We start from the raw sequence: 18998 nt of genomic DNA on the forward strand, positions 1-18998 counted from the left end.
AAAAAAAAAAAAATATATATATATATATATATACACACACACACACACACACACACACACACACACACATACATACATATACATACACATACTTACATAGTCATTTTTGCTATATAGCCAAGACTTTTACCCAAAATATTTATTTCTACAGAGGGCGCTTTGTTTCATAGCAAGACATTTATGAACTAGAACTTTGGCTTAGGAAACTGTTCTGGTTTTCACAGTTACCCAGTTGTCAACAGTTATACTAACCTCTCTTTGTGGAACATGGGGGACAAAGGAAGAATTGCTTGATGCTTTCATTTTATCTTCCTTCTTTTTAGGAGTTATATCTCTCTAGTGGATTGTTGGGTATGACTTTGTTAATTTTTAATAATGAATGTGTGTGTGCACCTAGGGGAAAAGTTAGAGACTACAGAACTGAATATGAGAGTTTATAGAAAGTAGATTTTGTTTAATTAGAAAAGATCAATATTTTATTCATGGGAAGGATAGAGCTTATGGAATGGTTAAATTCCTCCATTCTCAATTTTGAGATTTTGAACCAAACCAGATAGAATAAGACTTACTAGTATTTTGTTTTTTGGTTAATCTGTGGCTACCACAGCGATTATTTCTAGAATTTTTAGTAGATATTTAGTACCCTGGCATACCATGTAAACTGTTCCAAAAATAATAATCCTTTCTGCCTTTTCCCTCTAGTATGTTAAAAGATGACTTAAAACTAAGCAGCAGTGAAGACAGTGATGGGGAACAGGTGTGTCTACTATTGTCTTATTTTGCCAGTCTCACATAGTATTTGTATTTTATAAAAATGATAATTGAATAATGCATTTGTTACTTAAAATAAATTTCTTCTTATAAACTTTCTGACACTGGAATGTTGTAGTTTTCTTCTCTATATTTAAATCTCCATTTTTTTCTTATTTTTTAAAAAAATTGGGTTTTCCTCAACATTTATTATGGATCAAAACATACTCGTGAAGCAGTAGATTATTGACAATAATAATTATTAACAAAGCTTTTGATCTTATTCTAGCAGTTCAGTTACTCTTCAGGTAAAAACAGTGTAAGTGTTAAACATTGTTGCATACATTAGAGAAGCCAGTTTTTTCTGTTAAGAGTTCAGATATTATTCACACTAAGCAAATAGAATACTGTTTATTCATTCACAGATTTCTTCTTATGTTTTAATTTTAGGATTGTGATAAGACAATGCCGAGGAGTACACCAGGAAGGTGGGCATCCTTTTCTTTTCTGTTTTATTGGTAAGAGTTAGGTCAGCCTGATAACATTGCAGGGATATAATAAGTGGCCTTATAAGTAAATATCAGTTTTGATAGTGGTTGTACAACTCTGTAAATTAACTAAAAATCATTGAATTATACACTTAAAAGTGGGTGATTTGTGTATTATACCTCAAACTGTTTTTAAAAGGTGAGTATTAATACCTAAGTAGCACATCAGAAATTTTTAAAAAGAATTGTTCATTTCATTTACAGTGAAGTTCTGGATTCATAGAATTACAGCAATGTAACACATAGTAAACATTTTAAAGAAAGTTGTGGCTGGACGTGGTGGCTCACGCCTGTAATCCCAGCACTTTGGGAGGCCGAAGTGGGCGGATCACCTGAGGCCAGAAGTTTGAGACCCGCCTGACCAATATGGTGAAACCCCGTCTCTACTAAAAATACAAAAATTAGCCGGGCGTGGTGGCGGGCGCCTGTAGTCCCAGCTACTTGGGAGGCTGAGACAGAAGAATTGCTTGAACCTGGGAGGCGGAGGTTGCAGTGAGCCGAGGTCGCGCCACTGCACTCCAGCCTGGGCGACAGAGCAAGACTCCATCTAAAAAAAAGAAAAAGAAAAGAAAAAAAGAAAGTTGGTTGTCCGATTTGGATGTTTTCCTGTTGTCAATGTAAAATAAACTTTGGACATTTGTATATTTCATCTCTTTTAGTAATTCTGAACCTTCACATCATAATAGTGAAGGAGCAGATAACTCCAGGGATGATTCTAGTAGCCACAGTGGATCTGAAAGCAGCTCTGGATCTGACTCAGAGAGTGAAAGTAGTTCCAGTGACAGTGAGGCAAATGAGCCATCCCAGAGTGCATCTCCTGAGGTGAGACAGAGGGAAGGGGGTACCTCCCATAGTCCCTCTCAGGGTCCTTGGTGATGTCCATTTAAAACCTGATTCAAATATAAAAGGAGAAGGAAAGAAGGTTCCATATTCTGACAAAAAGAAATTGTACTGTGTACCTCGGAGGAAACCTAGATGATTCCTTGTTGTTTGAACAAATTCGGTCTAGATTAGGAACTGCTTGGCATATTACAGGTCACTAAAATATTGTGTACCTTTAGTTTGGTCTTTTATTTTTACAACTCAACATGGTAATTGATGTTCTGTAGTTACAAAGAACATCACGTGTTGATAAAAGAATCTTATGTAATACAGTTTTAGTATAGCTTGTTAAATTGCAGTTAAAATCTCTCTTTGTACCTACATCATTTGTTTATTTTCTAGAATTAAATATTCTGTATGGCCATTTGTAATTACACCTTTGAAATTGGATTCTTGAATAGGAATATTTCCTATTTAAAGGTTACATATAACATTAAGCTTATCTTTTTTTTTTTTTTTTTTTTTTGAAAAAGGGATTTTTATTCTTCACCCAGGCTGGGGAGCATTGGCTCAATTTTGGCTTACTGCAACCTCCGCCTCCCGGGTTCAAGTGATTCTCCTGCCTCAGCCTCCTGAGTAGCTGGGATTACAGGCGTGTGCCACCACACCTGGCTAATTTTTGTATTTTTAGTAGAAACGGGATTTCACCATGTTGGTCAGACTGGTCTCAAATCCCTGACCTCATGATCCACCCACCTCAGCCTCCCAAAGTGCTGGGATTACAGGTGTGAGCCACCGTGCCTGGCCGCTTATCTTCTTATTCAGATGATCAGATGATAAGAGCTAATNTTTTGTATTTTAGTAGAAACGGGATTTCACCATGTTGGTCAGACTGGTCTCAAATCCCTGACCTCATGATCCACCCACCTCAGCCTCCCAAAGTGCTGGGATTACAGGTGTGAGCCACCGTGCCTGGCCGCTTATCTTCTTATTCAGATGATCAGATGATAAGAGCTAATAGTCAATACTCAGCCCTTTGCTTTGGTTCATAGAGAACCATGGCAAGTAAATGCTTTTGTTGCATTAGGCATTGTGGTTTTTCCTCTTCTTTGAGGTTGTAAAGGGGGGAGAATGCTTCAGTATGGAAAAAAGCATATATGTTTCTCTGTTTTTCAGCCTGAACCCCCGCCAACAAACAAATGGCAACTTGATAATTGGCTGAATAAAGTGAACCCACATAAAGTGTCACCCGCTTCTTCAGTGGACAGTAACATCCCATCATCTCAAGGCTACAAAAAGGAAGGCCGAGAGCAGGGCACTGGGAATAGCTACACTGATACAAGTGGACCTAAAGAAACGAGTTCCGCTACTCCTGGACGAGACTCCAAAACCATCCAAAAGGGATCAGAAAGTGGGCGTGGGAGGCAGAAATCTCCTGCACAGAGTGACAGCACAACACAGAGAAGAACTGTAGGCAAAAAACAACCCAAAAAGGCTGAGAAGACAGCTGCTGAAGAGCCTCGTGGAGGCCTGAAGATAGAAAGTGAAACCCCTGTAGACTTGGCTAGCAGCATGCCCTCCAGCAGACACAAAGCAGCCACCAAAGGCTCAAGGAAACCCAATATAAAGAAGGAGTCTAAGTCTTCCCCTCGACCTACAGCAGAGAAAAAGAAATATAAGTCAACAAGTAAATCTTCCCAGAAATCAAGGGAAATCATAGAAACAGATACCTCATCCTCAGATTCAGATGAAAGCGAGAGCCTTCCTCCTTCCTCACAAACTCCTAAGTACCCCGAGAGCAATAGGACTCCTGTTAAGCCCTCCTCAGTGGAGGAAGAAGATAGCTTTTTTCGGCAACGAATGTTCTCTCCTATGGAAGAGAAGGAACTTCTTTCACCCCTCAGTGAGCCTGATGACAGGTACCCACTTATTGTGAAGATTGACCTGAATCTTTTGACTAGAATACCAGGAAAGCCTTACAAAGAAACAGAGCCGCCCAAGGGGGAAAAGAAAAATGTGCCAGAAAAGCACACGAGAGAGGCTCAGAAACAAGCCTCAGAAAAAGTTTCCAACAAAGGCAAGAGGAAGCATAAGGTTTGTGAAGGGTTTTTGTTGTTTGTTTTGAAACATCGGAATCTGAAATGCAGTGGAAATCTCAGTAAGCCACAAAGTAACAAGGCAGGTCATAAACTGTGGAGGAAAATAGTGGGTAAACCCAAGGCCCACTTGAGGCTACTTATGGAACAGTCTCTTGAAGATTTCTGTGTTTCTGCCTGTGTCCTTCAGTTAAAGCAGGATAGTTGCTAATGAAATAAGAAATGAGCCAGTGCTTTTCAGCATGTGCTGACCGGTGTAGAGGTTAGAGAGCAGCAACTTGCAAACAGGCATTTGCAACATTCTCAACATTTTGGTTGTAGGTGTTTTTAGTTTTGGATACTCCCCGGATTGTTATAACCCCTACCATTCTCTTATGTCATATACCCAGACCAAGGCACACTTTTAATAACTCATCTACTGTGCACCTCTGTGCCCCAGCTTCTCTTCCTTAACAAAGGTCAGAACTAAAAATATTGCTGGCTCATAGCCAGCTCTCATCCCTAAATACTTCCAAGATAATTTTGGATATAGAGGCAAAATTTGTACATTTAAGGTCTGCTTTTCTTAGACTGAGGAAATATGAAAATTCACACATGTCTATGATTGGAGGATAATAATCATACAATGAAGTAATCTGAATCGCTACAAATATGGAGACTCTGTGGGAAAAACAGCCTGATCTTTTCAGCTCTAGTGGGGAATTTTCAGGAGAACGTAAAGTTTTAAGTAGTCTGTATCAAAGAGTAACTATAATTTCCCCTGATACATGTGTATGATTGTGAAAGACTAGAAGTTAAGTTTGAGTAGCTGAACAGATAGGTACCAGAATGGCCTTACCAAGTAAACTTGGAACATAAACACCACTCCATTTGACCTGAAAATCACGTATACTACAGGGAGAGTAGAGCACTTTCTTAAAATGGCGTGAGATATTTTCCTCTCTCCTTTTCATAAAACCACAGTGCCATGTGCAGATGATATATATTCAGACAAATTAGAATAATACCTCACTTCTTTTTTGAATCTTTAAAAATTGAAATTGTCCACATTATTTGAATTTTTAGAAAACCAGTGCTTACTGCTCGCCTTGCTATACCTAATGAGTTTCCATTATCATTGTACAGGGATGTTTTGCTGAACTAGTAAGCTGTTTAGGGCCACTGGCCCCTGTAGCCCACAGCCTCAGATTGCTGGACTTGACTGTGGGATTTAATTCATAGAATTATGTGGAATAAGAGCTTGTGTATGATGGACTCTGCTCTTTAGGAACCTAGGATTTTTTTATGGAATTTAAAAAGAATGGTCCTTTTGTGCTTAAAAAGTATTACTTTTTTCATAACATTTTATTTTATTTTTCTTACTTTTAGAGACAGGGTGTTGCTCTGTCACCTAGGCTGGAGTGCCATGGTATTCATAGCTCACTGCAACCTCAAACTCCCAGGTTCAAGTGATCCTCCCTCCTCAGCCTCCCAAGTAGCTAGGACTACAGGCATGCGACCCCACACCTGGCTAATATTTTATAGAGATAGTGTCTTGCTCTGTTGCCCAAACTGTTCTCAAACTCCTGGAATCAAGCAATCCTCCCACTCAGCCTCCCAAAGCACTGGCATTACAGGTGTCAGCCACCACACCTGGCCCTTGTATAAGATATTCAAACATTTAAAATATAAAGTGTCAAGGGCAATACCTGGAGATAAAGCAGGTAGTACTAAGAGAAGACCCAGTTAAGGGTAATAAAGGATGCAGATTTCTTTTTCTCATGTTTTCATTTGTCTGTCTTTAATCGTTTGTTTAGGGGAACAGATTCTTTTGTTATGGTAGAATATTTACATTCTTGTGCCCTGATATTTGAAACAAAAGGAAAACTTAGATTCACTTAGAAAAGTAACATGGCAGTGGATGGGCCCACCACTTGTGTTTTCCATCAAAAAGTTTTTTCAGTCACTAGGCTGGGCTATAATCAAAAGTAGGGACCATAAAATTGTTGGCAAAGTTGTGAAAAAGTTGGAACTTTGATACGGTCCTGATGAAAATGGAAATGATACCACTGCTTTGGAACATAGTTTGGTAGTTACTGAAAAAGTTAAACATAGAATTACCTTTTGACCTGCAATTGTACTCCTAGGTATATATCCAAGAGAAATGAAAACATATGTCCACACAAAAACTTGTACTTGAATATTCATAGTAGCATTATTCATATTAGCCAAAAAGTGGAAACAACCCAAATGGCCATCACCTGATGAATGACTCAACGAAATGAATAAATTCTATGCAGTGAATACTGTTCAGCCATAAATGAGAATGCAGTACTGATCCATGCTACAACATAGATGAACCTTAAAAATGTTACACTAAATGAAAGGAGCCACAAAGGCCACATATATTGAATGATACCATTTTCCTGAAATGTCTAGAATAGGCAAATCTATAAAGATGAAGTGTGATTGTCAGTGTCTGGGGGAGGAAGAGATGGATATGGAGTGTGTTTTCAGGATAACGAACATATTTTAAAATTCATTAAGCCGGGTGCAGTGGCTCAAACCTGTAATCCCAGTACTTTGGGAGGCCGAGATGGGCGGATAATGAGGTCAGGAGATTGAGACCATCCTGGCTAACACGATGAAACCCCGTCTCTACTGAAAATACAAAAAATTAGCCAGGAGGCTGAGGCAGGAGAATCGCTTGAACCCGGGAGGTAGAGGTTGTGGTGAGCTGAGATCATGCCACTGTACTCCAGCCTGGGCGACAGATAAATAAATAAATAAAACTAAAATTCATTGTGGTGATGGTTGTACAACTCTGAATATACCAAATGTTATGGAATTGTGTACTTCTGAAGAGTGAATTTCATGTTATGTAAATTATATCTTAATTATAATTTCACAGATACCACCCCCCAAATCATTACATTGAAAAGATGCCATCTTAGAGACTGTAGGAAATCTGTTTCAGTCTTTGGGTTCTGTATATCTAAAATAGGAGACCTCAGCCTTAAAACCTAATCTTTTTGAATATTATTTAAATGAATTATTGTACTTCTGTTTTATCTTTCTGATGCCTAATAAGGGATAAACTCTTTGTGGGTAGCTAGTGCTGGAAGCTGAAGTTAGTTGAATAAAATCAGACCACGGTTTCTATTTTCATCTAGAATGAAGATGATAGCCGAGCCAGCGAGAGCAAGAAACCCAAAACAGAGGACAAGAATTCAGCAGGCCATAAGCCATCCAGCAACAGAGAGTACGTCCCCAAAACATGTTGCATGCTAATGTTGTTAATATATGTGTATCATTTGATACTGGGTACTTTCTAACATGCTCTAAGTGTTCCTTTTAGTAAGCGAGTGTTATATAAATGCACACACATAACATATGCCAAATAGTGGGAGCTTTCGCTTTTAGCTAATAGGAATGGAAAACATTTAAAATTTAATTAATTCTTCCTTTCTTCATTTTTTATTGTGGTAGGGGTGAGTATTGGGGGAGAATTAAAGTAAAGCTATGCCACTTTCTGGTTAGATGGCAAACTTACCTGTAATTTCCAAGAGACTGGTTGCCAACTTAAAAGTGGTAATCTCTTCATTCACTATTCATCATTTTGTTCATTCATTCAGCCAATATTTATTGAGTACTACTGAGTGGTAGGTCGTGTTTTTGGCCCTGGATATACAACCACAGGAATAAAAACAGAAGATGCCTACCCTCATGGAATTTACAGTCTTATTTTGTTTTATAGAAATCATGTGTCCTAGTAATCAAATGGGGAAAAACAGATTTGTCTTGAAAGCAGACAAAGAGAAATGGAAAAATCAGCTACCCTTGTATTACTGTGTGGAGAAATGAGGGCATTTTTTTGTTTGGTTTGGCAGGTCATCTAAGCAGAGTGCTGCAAAAGAAAAGGACTTGTTGCCTTCTCCTGCTGGGCCTGTTCCTTCAAAAGATCCAAAAACAGAGCATGGCTCTCGGAAGAGGACTATTAGTCAGTCTTCTTCCTTCAAGTCAAGCAGTAACAACAACAAGGAGACTAGTGGCAGCAGCAGAAACAGTTCCTCTACATCGAAGCAGAAGAAGACCGAAGGGAAGACTTCCAGTAGCTCCAAGGAGGTTAAGGTAAAGTGTTGGGGGCCTGGGGCTTTTGAAAATCACTCAACTTGCCATGTGACTTTTCCAGGGTGACACTGTGCTTTGAAATTATTGTAACATATTAATAAATACATAGGCCTATGCCTTTTACCCTCTATATGTAATAATCCTAATAAATGAATACAGTGATGTAAGACTGTGAAGGCAGTAAGTCAGCTGGTCCATTGAAATAAAAACCCCTGGGTACTGTGGCTCATACCTGTAGTCCCAGCTATTTGGGAGGCTAAAATGGAAGGATCACTTGAGGAATTTGAGTCCAGCCTGGGCAATGTGGTAAGACCCTGTCTGTAAAAGAGCTTTAGAATTAAAAAAAAAAAAAAAAAAAAGATAGAAACCAGTAATTGGAAAAGTTGGTTATGGAAGTTTTTAAAATAAGAACTAAATGGTTTTAGTTGCTAAGATTGAGTTCTTGTATATTGTTTGAAATAGGCTTTTAGTTTCTCAGAATTATACTTTACAAACTAGTTATATTATGTAAAGTGACAAAGCAATCATTTGGCTTTGATTCATGAAATAGAAAAGAAATCTTTAGCTAAGTTAGCACTGAAATTATTTCTAATTATTATTCCTAGGATACTCACAATGTAGGGGAAGTATTCTTCACATTTATAGATGGAGATTTGGATCAAAGGAGTTTGTTCAAGGCTGTANTATTGTTTGAAATAGGCTTTTAGTTTCTCAGAATTATACTTTACAAACTAGTTATATTATGTAAAGTGACAAAGCAATCATTTGGCTTTGATTCATGAAATAGAAAAAGAAATCTTTAGCTAAGTTAGCACTGAAATTATTTCTAATTATTATTCCTAGGATACTCACAATGTAGGGGGAAGTATTCTTCACATTTATAGATGGAGATTTGGATCAAAGGAGTTTGTTCAAGGCTGTACTTTAATAGTCTCTCACCCTCAATTTGTTTACCAGGTCATTTGCTTTCTAAACTGTTCTGATCAGAAGCAAATTTACTCAAATCAGAAAATACCTATTATTTAGTAAGCAAAGGTTTGAGAATTGAAAAATAAGACTCCTTAAAGCTCTTATATTTATTAACTGTGGTAAAATTAAAAAATTTTTAATTGAGATTATTTTAATTAACAACTTCTTAAATTTAAATACACAGAAAGCTTTTTCTCTAGCTGAACAAGCTCCTTCTGTAGTAGTTTAGTGTTAGCACAAGGTGCTTAGGACCTTGACTCTTACATTGGCCAGCTTTATTGCTCCAGTTCTCCATCTGCCTGCTCATGTTTTTTCTCTATTTCCCATCCTTTAACTGTAGGATTTGAGGCCTCTGTGCTTGCTTCTTGAAACCTGCTATTGCTTTTTTTTTTTTTTTTTGGCTCTTAAGTAAGTGAGCTCTCCTCTTTTGGATTCTGCTATCTCATAGGTAAAAATCACTGTATATGCTTCTATCACACATAAGGGAGTTTCTTCAAGAAGTTTGTCAGCTTCTTGAAAGCAGAGATTTGTGTCTTGTTTTGTGTTTTATCCGGTGCTTAACTTGCTGGGTAATGAGGAAATATTTGTTGGATCAAATGTAGTCATTTGGTACTCTGTTGTTTTCAACAAAATACAGAATAGGGCCTTACCACTTTGATTTCAATAGCTCTTGACACTTAACAGTTATTGAAGTTAATACTTGTTAGTCTTGACCGTTCCCAAGTTAGGCAGTGACATTTGAGTTTTTTAGAGAACAATCTGTAATTTAGTTAGGAAATACGCGATTTTTTATACTATCAACTAAAGAAAAAATTAGATCTGGAAAACCAATATTACACATAGTTTTTATATAAGAAAACTGTGTTTAAATATTTGGAAACTTATTTTCAGAAATCCTCTGAAAAGCATATCTGAATGTAGGTCTTTATGGGTCTATTTATAAAACATAGAGGCAGCCAGGCATGGTGGCTCACGGCCTATTATTCCAACACTTTGGGAGGCTGGCTGGAGGATTGCTTGAGCCCAGGAGGTTGAAGCCACAGTGAGCCATGATTGCACTACTGCACTCCAGCCTAGGCAACAGAGTGAGACGCTGTCTCAAACAAATAAATAAATAAAACAGAGGGAAAGCTATCCTAGTAATGTTACAGTACAACATAATATTCAGAAAGCCATTTCAAAGTACAATTATATATTTTAAAATTTTATATTTTTTATATAAATATAAAACATTTTATAAATTATTGGGTAAATTGTTAGGTAAAGTAAAATTATATATTATTGGGGTTTCTAATGTTGAAACATCCATGCATTCCTGGAATAAATTCCACTTGTTTATGGTGTTTTATTATGGAAAAATGTATGTTCGTTTTATTAAAGATAGGGCTGGATGGGAGGCAGTTGAGAGAGAGTCATAGCTCTTTCATAAAGGGCTATATTGATAGGAGGCAGAAACATATAGCCAGGTGCAGTTGTACATGCCTACGGTCCCAGCTACTCAGGAGGCTGAGGCGGGAGAATCAACTTGAGCCTAGGAGTTTAAGATCAACCTGGGCAACACAGCAAGACTTCCATCTCTTAAAATAAAAAAAAGACATGTGGATGAGAGGCAGAGTAAAGGTTAAGAAAGTAACTTGGCTTTTGAAGTCTGGCAATTCTGAATTTAAAACTCAAATTCCAGGAATGCCACTTAAAACCTGTTTGAACTTAGGCAAGTTACTCAACCTCCTTGAGACTGCTTTTTCATTTTATCTTAGTAGCAGTACTTATTTCATAGGTTTGTTAAAGGATTAACAATAATGCTGGCCGGGCACGGTGGCTCGAGCCTGTAATCCCAGCACTTTGGGAGGCCGAGACGGGCGGATCACTAGGTCAGGAGATCGAGACCATCCTGGCTAACACAGTGAAACCCCGTCTCTACTAAAATATACAAAAAAAACTAGCTGGGCGAGGTGGCGGGCGCCTGTAGTCCCAGCTACTCGGGAGACTGAGGCAGGAGAATGGCGTAAACCCGGGAGGCGGAGCTTGCAGTGAGCTGAGATCCGGCCACTGCACTCCAGCCTGGGCGACAGAGCTAGACTCCAGCTCAAAAAAAAAAAAAAACAATAGTGCTAAGTACTTAGTTAACTTAGTGCCTGCTAAGTTGTAAGCACATAATAAACATTAGATGCTGTTAATATTATTGCTGTTTTCATTGACCAGTAACTACCAATAAATTTGCCATAAGTAGTGCTGCCATTTTCATACTAGGCTTTTGTCTTCCTTATGTTTTAATAACTGCCTAGGCCAGTGCTTGGCATATAGTAGACCCTTACATAAATATTAGAATGAATATTTCAGTTATATAAAATGGACCCATTGTTTTTTTTTTTAATTTACATTATGAAGTTTATAAAAGTTTTGTAACAAGGAAATTCATTACGAAAGGCAATGAAATTTCGTTTCCTTTTACCAGTGGCTGAAGAGATGCTATTAGTTTCATTTTAATCTCCTTACAGTTTTCATTGTAGTTATATATTTTTTTGGTCAGGAAAAGGCTCCAAGTAGCTCCTCTAATTGTCCTCCATCTGCACCAACTCTTGATTCTTCTAAGCCTCGGAGAACAAAGCTTGTCTTTGATGACAGGTGAGATAATATGATTTTTTGTATGTGTATTTAAGAAATGATTCCAGTCAGCATATAAGAAACTCATTTTAATTTCTATCATCGGCCGGATGCGGCGGCTTACGCTTGTAATCCCAGCACTTTGGGAGGCCCAGGCAGGCGGATCACGAGGTCAGGAGTTTGAGACCAGCCTGACCAACATGGAGAAACCATGTCTGTACTAAAAATAGAAAAATTAGCTGCGTGTGGTGTTGCGCACCTCTAATCGCAGCTATTCAGGAGGCTGAGGCAGGAGAACTGCTTGAACCTGGGAGGCAGAGGTTGCAGTGAGCCGAGATCGCGCCACTGCACTCCCGCCTGGGCGACAGAGTGAGACTCCGTCTCAAAAAAATAAATAAATAAATCTATCTGATCAGAAGGATGTATACTTATGTATGATCTGCAGAATATTCAGGTTTCAATTTGAACAGTACCCTCTAGTCCAAGTACTGTTCCTTTAGCTTAACTCCATGACTCCCATGGGGGATGTGAATGATCTGCCTTCCAGTAGAAGAATCTTACTACTGCTGATATCACTGTTAAAATGGAGGGTTTCTTAGATGAGGAAGAGCAATATTGTTTTTTCCTCTATTTTAATAAAAGGGTTATTTCTCCTACTCTCATTTTATTTATGCTTAATCTTTCAGTCAACTTGAGTAACTTAGTATTTGATACTAGGGAGCTTGATTTCTATTTTCCTAATTAGATTTGCCATGAGTTGGTCAAAACAACTTATGCTTTTAACCTGATACAAACATTTGTCAGAAAATATTGAAACAAATACTTAGTAATAGCTCATTTTCTTTGTTTGAGGACATAAAAACTGAGGGATACTAGATACTGAAATGAACTCGTATTATGAAAATATTTACTATTCTATTTATGATGAAAATTTACCTTGCAGAAATTATTCAGCAGACCATTATTTACAAGAAGCAAAAAAGCTAAAGCACAATGCAGATGCATTGGTATGTAAATATTCTCCTTACACTTACATATTTAATCAAATTAACTTAAGTAATCTTTTGATGTTTGTAGCCATAGTAAATCACTACTCATTACTTGCATTCTCTCCTTTCTTCAGTCTGATAGGTTTGAGAAAGCTGTATACTATCTTGATGCTGTGGTATCTTTCATTGAATGTGGGAATGCATTAGAGAAAAATGCTCAGGAATCCAAATCCCCATTCCCTATGTATTCAGAGACAGTGGATCTCATCAAGTAAGTGGAAAAACTTGGCAGATCATTGGCAATAACATTATTTCTCTGGTCCATCTAGGAAGGGGCTGATATATAGTAAACTGAAGAGGGTGTATAATCCTTTAATGTCCTTGATAAAGGAGAAGTAGATACTTCAATGAGTATTTTTGCTTTTATTTAGGTTTGAAATTCTAATGTTTTGAGGACAAGTGAAATCATAAGATCAAGGTGAAGTGTTCTGTTTGTCATTTGTTTGTTATTGTAACTCAACAGATACACTATGAAGCTAAAGAATTACTTGGCACCAGATGCTACAGCTGCAGATAAACGACTCACAGTACTTTGGTGAGTTTTCTGTGTTCTAGCCTCTGCTAGATGACAGGAAGTTCTATAATAAATAGTGCTGTGTGTGCTCTTCTGAATGTTTTCCTTGAATCAGCCTTCCATAATCCTGTCTTAAATCTGTTCTTGACGGGTCAAGCAGGAAGTAACTCAAAATTCCTACTGAAAGGTTTGAGTTGTCAGTCGCTGATCCATTTCCTTCTTGATGAAAGCCTTGGCTTTGTGGGACTGATAGTAGAAACCTCCGTGGTCTTGAATAATCACCTTTCCACACTCTTCTTTTGGTACCCTCTCTCTCCATTCACCCATGCTTTTCCTTAGGGAGCAAGCATCTAGTTTGCTCAGAATAAAGGATGTGACTTGTTTGCTTCATCCCAGTGAGATATTATCAGTTCAATTGTTATAGGTCTTTAACTGGCACTGTATTTAACACTGGGAATGCAGCTAAGAAGAAAACTAACACAGCCCTGTTCATCATGGAGTATAGTCTAGTGTGAGAAGACAGAAATCAAACAAATCATCATACAAGTCCATATGAATTAAGTGTTTTGAAAGAAAAGTATATGTAACTGTAACAGTAGAGGGTAGGAAGACCTACTCTATTTAGAGGGAACAACATGTACAAGGAAGGGCTGGATGGTGGAAAGGAATGGGAAACTTTCAAGGAACTAAAAGAAGAGCAGCGAGAAGTGGGTGTGACTGGAAAGATAGGCAGGGATGATCCTGCAGGGTCTTTGTAAGCTATGTTTTGGTTTGTAATATTTGTAGTTGAGTTTCCTAGTTTTTGTTTTTTAATTTTAGATTGTTTACACTTTGGTTTGGAAATTCTACCCCTTCATAATTTTTAAAACTTCATGACACGTTGGTGTCCTATTGATAAGGTTTGGATTTTGGAATGTCAGCAAATAATGAGAGGCTAGTCCTAGGCTTCTTAGCCATCTTCCCCTCCGTAGGATGTGTACCACAATAAGAGCACACATCTGTTGGTTTTGCCTAAGGATTAATGTTGTGGCCTCTGCCATGGTCACATGAACCAGTCTCCTGCACAATGCAAAGGCTGTGCAGATATGGCCACAGTTTGCTGTCCTGGTAAATAAGCTGCCCTTTTCCATTGGCTAGCCTGCGATGCGAGTCTTTGCTGTACCTGAGGCTTTTCAAACTGAAGAAAGAAAATGCTTTGAAGTACTCAAAGACACTGACAGAGCACCTGAAGGTAAGCATACAAAAGCACAAGGTCCGTTTCCTAGGAGACAAAATATGTAGTCTCCCATCCCCACCCCAGAACTGCCCTCATGTTTATGCAAAACACACCAGGGGAGGAGCTACTGTTTGGGACCTTTCAAATAAGTTGGAGGTTTCTTCAAGTTTTTTAATGTATGTGTATCTGATGGTAGAACTCTGGTAGCCATGTGCAGTGGCTGTATTTACTTTTTAAATGATAATTTGTTTTCGGCCAGGTGAGGTGGCTAACACCTGTAATCCCAGCACTTTGGGAGGCCGATGCAGGTAGATCACGAGGTCAAGAGATCGAGACCATCCTGGCCAACATGGTGAAACCCCATCTCTACTAAATATACAAAAATTAGGCGGGTGTGGTGCCACACGCCTGTAGTCCCAGCTACTTGGGAGGCTGAGGCAGGAGAACTACTTGAACCCCGGAGGCGGAGGCAGCAGTGAGCCGAGATCAGGCCATTGCACTCCAGCCTGGTGACAGAGAGACTCTGTCTCAAAAAAAAAAAAAAAAAAAAAAAATCTTTTGTTTTCATGCCATCCTTTTCTGACTCCTATCTTAGTTGCCTAAAAGGTTTTCCTGTGTTTCTTCAGGCCAGCACCACATAAATCCTGCTAAAATCTGCCTCTGATTATGACTTGGAACCCTTCAGTAGTTGCCTGCTAGGTCAAGTTTAAACTCCTTACCCTGGCCCCAAGGGGTCTCTCTCTTGTTCCTTGTCTAAACCTCTGCTTTAGGCAAACTGCGTGGGGCACATACATTGTCTTTTCTGCAGCCTTTGTACATAGGGTGCATAGGTATGATTCGATCGCTCTCCCCCACTCTCCAACCACCAACCCCCACCCTTTTTTTTTTAAGAGAGAGTTTTTAAAAAAAAAAAAAGAATTCATGGGCTACACTGAGCCTACTCTTCAAGGTAGGCTGGGGAGTAGCTGGGACTTATCCCCCTTCCCTTTATCCATGTGTTACTCATTCTTTCCTTGCCTTTTCTGTGAAGTCTTCCAGAACACCCCAGCTCTCACCTAATAATTTCTTACTGTTGTACTTTTACACACACACACACGTATTTTGGTGTCTTAAATATTTAAAGCTGCTTGCGATCAGCTCTGACTCAGTGCTTTTAAATATATTTAGAACTTTATAAAGTAGTGGTGGTTTTTGTTGTTGTTAAGTACATTTTATTTTTTCCACAGAATTCTTATAATAATTCTCAAGCACCATCGCCTGGCTTGGGAAGGTAGGTAAAATTTTATTATGTAAAATATTATTTGAGAATAAAAAAGAGATATGAATGGGTCAATTTTCCAAAATGGAAAGATGACTGCTTTTAAATAAAATAAGTAAAACAGTCTCTGATAAAATATTTTAGAAGTTATAATTTTTTCTCTATTTTTTATGAATTGAAAATATAAGTGAACGTAATCATAAAGATTATAGATATGAGACATTTCACCTATTAAGAAATCTGAGTTTTTACTAGCACTCAACCCTTTTCACAGTTTGATTTCCATAGTTACTTGGACTTATCACAGCAGGCTTATCTTTAGTCAAATCTTGGCACTGCCAGAATTTAGTAACAGTGACATGATTGTGATTTCTCCTCCATCTCCATGTCACTCTCATCCCGCCGATCTCCCAAAGGATGAAAAACACCATGGAACCTTTTTAATTTTATCTGTTCAGTTATTATGTTTATAAGAATTGATGTTCTTTGTCCTGAATGTATTTTTTTACATAAGTTTATAATGTTAAAAGTGCAGATAAAAATATAAACAAGCCGGGCATGGTGGCTCATGCCTGTAATCCCAGCACTTTGAGAGGCTGAGGCGGGCAGATCACAAGGTCAGGAGTTAAAGACCAGCCTGGCCAACATAGTGAAACCCCATCTGTACTAAAGAATACAAAAATTAGCCAGGTGTGGTGTTGTGCACACCTGTAATCCTAGTTACTCCGGAGGCTGAGGCAGGCGAATCATTGGAACCAGGGAGGTGGAGGTTGCAGTAAGTCGAGATTGCGCCACTGCACTCCAGCTTGGGTGACAGAGCAAGAGTGTCTCCCCCCCCCCAAAAAAATATATATTTATATACACACACACACACACACACACACACATACACATACACACACACACAAATTTATTTTTCCTCCAACTTTTGATTTTTCCTTTCTTTTAGTGTGTGATCACAGTCTTGAACATTTCACAAATTTTAGAACTCCTGAAATGAACCTGCCAGATTTCAACATACGTGTTTTCTAAGACATATTTAATTGGCAGGAAGGTTGGGGTGATTACAGTTGCTTGAGAGAGCTGTACCTCTGTCAGCTCTGAGTAATTTGGTTAAACTAGGAAAGTGTCAGAAATTATGGAGTTCAATAAAAGATGTTCCCATCTTCTACCACAGTTTTTTAGGTTAAATGTGAATTCCACCAAACTGTCTACAAAACAGTGTGAAAAATACATAATTATATGCCTGAATAGATGGAAAGTGTTAAGTAGAGAGTGAGGGGATCTGGCTTTTAAGTCTTTGAACTGTCACTAACAAGGTGCATGACTTCTTCAGTTATTGTCCATCTCTTGTTTTGTTTTCATTAAATCAAAGGGTATAGATTCTAAGATAATAAGGTTATGAATTACAAGATTATAGTACTTATTTAGAAGAAATTGTAGTTGTCTGCAAACCCATCTAGTTTAAGAGAATCTTTACATTTTAAATGCTTTCATGAAGAAAGAGCTAGTAGTACTTGATTTTATAATGCTCACCATGTCCATATGAACAAGCTTCCTATTTCTGTTGTGTAGCAAAGCTGTGGGGATGCCTTCCCCCGTTTCTCCAAAGCTGTCACCAGGCAATTCAGGAAATTATTCATCTGGGGCCAGTAGTGCTTCTGCAAGTGGCTCTTCAGTGACCATTCCACAGAAGATCCACCAGATGGCAGCCAGCTATGTTCAGGTCACGTCCAACTTCCTCTATGCCACCGAAATTTGGGACCAAGCTGAACAGCTTTCCAAAGAGCAAAAAGGTAGGTAGGTTTCTGGATAAACTTCAAGGGATGGAATTGTTAGAAGGAACTTTTGTAATTTAGTTAAGTAAGTATTTAGTCTATATTTAGTTTTATTATTTACTTTAGAGTTAATGATAATCTTTGTTAATAGTCTTCATTGCTTAGCAGTTACACTAAATGAAACTGAATTTGGTCAAAAGATACCTCTCGTGATTCTGGTGACAAAACTAAACTGAAAATAGTTCTTGGTCTAAGATGAATGTGCCTCTAGTCTGGCACATTAAATGTAGCTCATACCATAAAAGTAATAAAATATATGTTTTACCCTAGGATGATTAACAGTAAATTTGGCAATAGGCATAGGATTACATCCAAACCTCTGTACATCTGAGAAGGTTAATGTATAAGAAAGCATATTCATACTGGATTTTTAAGTGTATTGGAAGAAACCTATGAAATAAAGGAGACTAGGAAATGCATAGAAATTTTCTTTTTTTTTTTTTTAATGAGATGGAGTTTCACTATTGTTGCCCAGGCTGGAGAGCAGTGGCACAATCTCGACTCAGTGCAGCCTCCACCTTCTGGTTTCAAGCAATTCTCCTGCCTCAGCCTCTTGAGTAGCTGGGATTACAGGTGCCCGCCACCACGCCCAGCTAACTTTTGTATTTTTAGTAGAGATGGGGTTTCACCGTGTGGACCAGGCTGGTCTCAAACTGCTGACTTTGTGATCTGTCCACCTTGGCCTTCCAAAGTGCTGGGATTACAGGTGTGAGCCACTGCGTCTGGCCAGAATTCTTAACATTCTTTAAAATTAGGTTGTTTGAGGCTTTGCCCCTTAAAAGTTTATTATTTCCCAAACCAAAGACATTGAGAATTATAAAGTCTTTGAAGACCTTATTGGAAAGTACTGTATAACCACCATTTTATTTAGTAGATGTTATTAGCAAATATTTGCATGCAGCTTCTCTTCCTTTGCAGAGAAACACTACATTAGCCAATCAAGTGTCATTTTGTCACAGAGTATATTTAAATACAGTATGAACAGGTAATCAGATGAAAATGAAAGATTCCTATCCCTAAAGAGAGGTTATGGTGAGAGAAAGGTAAAAGTGGAATCCCAATTTTTTTTTTTTTTTTTTTTTTGAGACAGGGTTTACTCTGTCACCCAGGCTGTGGCACAGTCACAGCTCACTGCAGCCTCTACCTCTTGGGTGGGCTCAGGTGATCCTCCTGCCTCAGCCTCCTGAGTAGCTGGGACTACAGATGCGTGCCACCACACCCAGC

At 38.4% G+C, this 18998-nt stretch overlaps 1 protein-coding gene across 1 annotated transcript in view; it reads left to right on the forward strand.

Moving 5' to 3' along the window:
* AFF4 (ALF transcription elongation factor 4) overlaps positions 1–18998 on the forward strand; it is an 89048-nt gene that overhangs the window by 63365 nt on the left and 6685 nt on the right. The window contains 13 exon segments of the mRNA XM_017871991.1: positions 703–757; positions 1201–1238; positions 1958–2120; positions 3297–4214; positions 7369–7457; positions 8086–8326; positions 11826–11920; positions 12843–12906; positions 13023–13159; positions 13412–13483; positions 14600–14693; positions 15905–15948; positions 17512–17732. Coding sequence (XP_017727480.1) covers positions 703–757; positions 1201–1238; positions 1958–2120; positions 3297–4214; positions 7369–7457; positions 8086–8326; positions 11826–11920; positions 12843–12906; positions 13023–13159; positions 13412–13483; positions 14600–14693; positions 15905–15948; positions 17512–17732 — 2231 coding nt within the window.

The sequence above is a fragment of the Rhinopithecus bieti genome, unplaced genomic scaffold, assembly GCF_001698545.2.
Source record: "Rhinopithecus bieti isolate Rb0 unplaced genomic scaffold, ASM169854v2 scaffold_5889, whole genome shotgun sequence".
Classification (NCBI taxonomy): domain Eukaryota; kingdom Metazoa; phylum Chordata; class Mammalia; order Primates; family Cercopithecidae; genus Rhinopithecus; species Rhinopithecus bieti.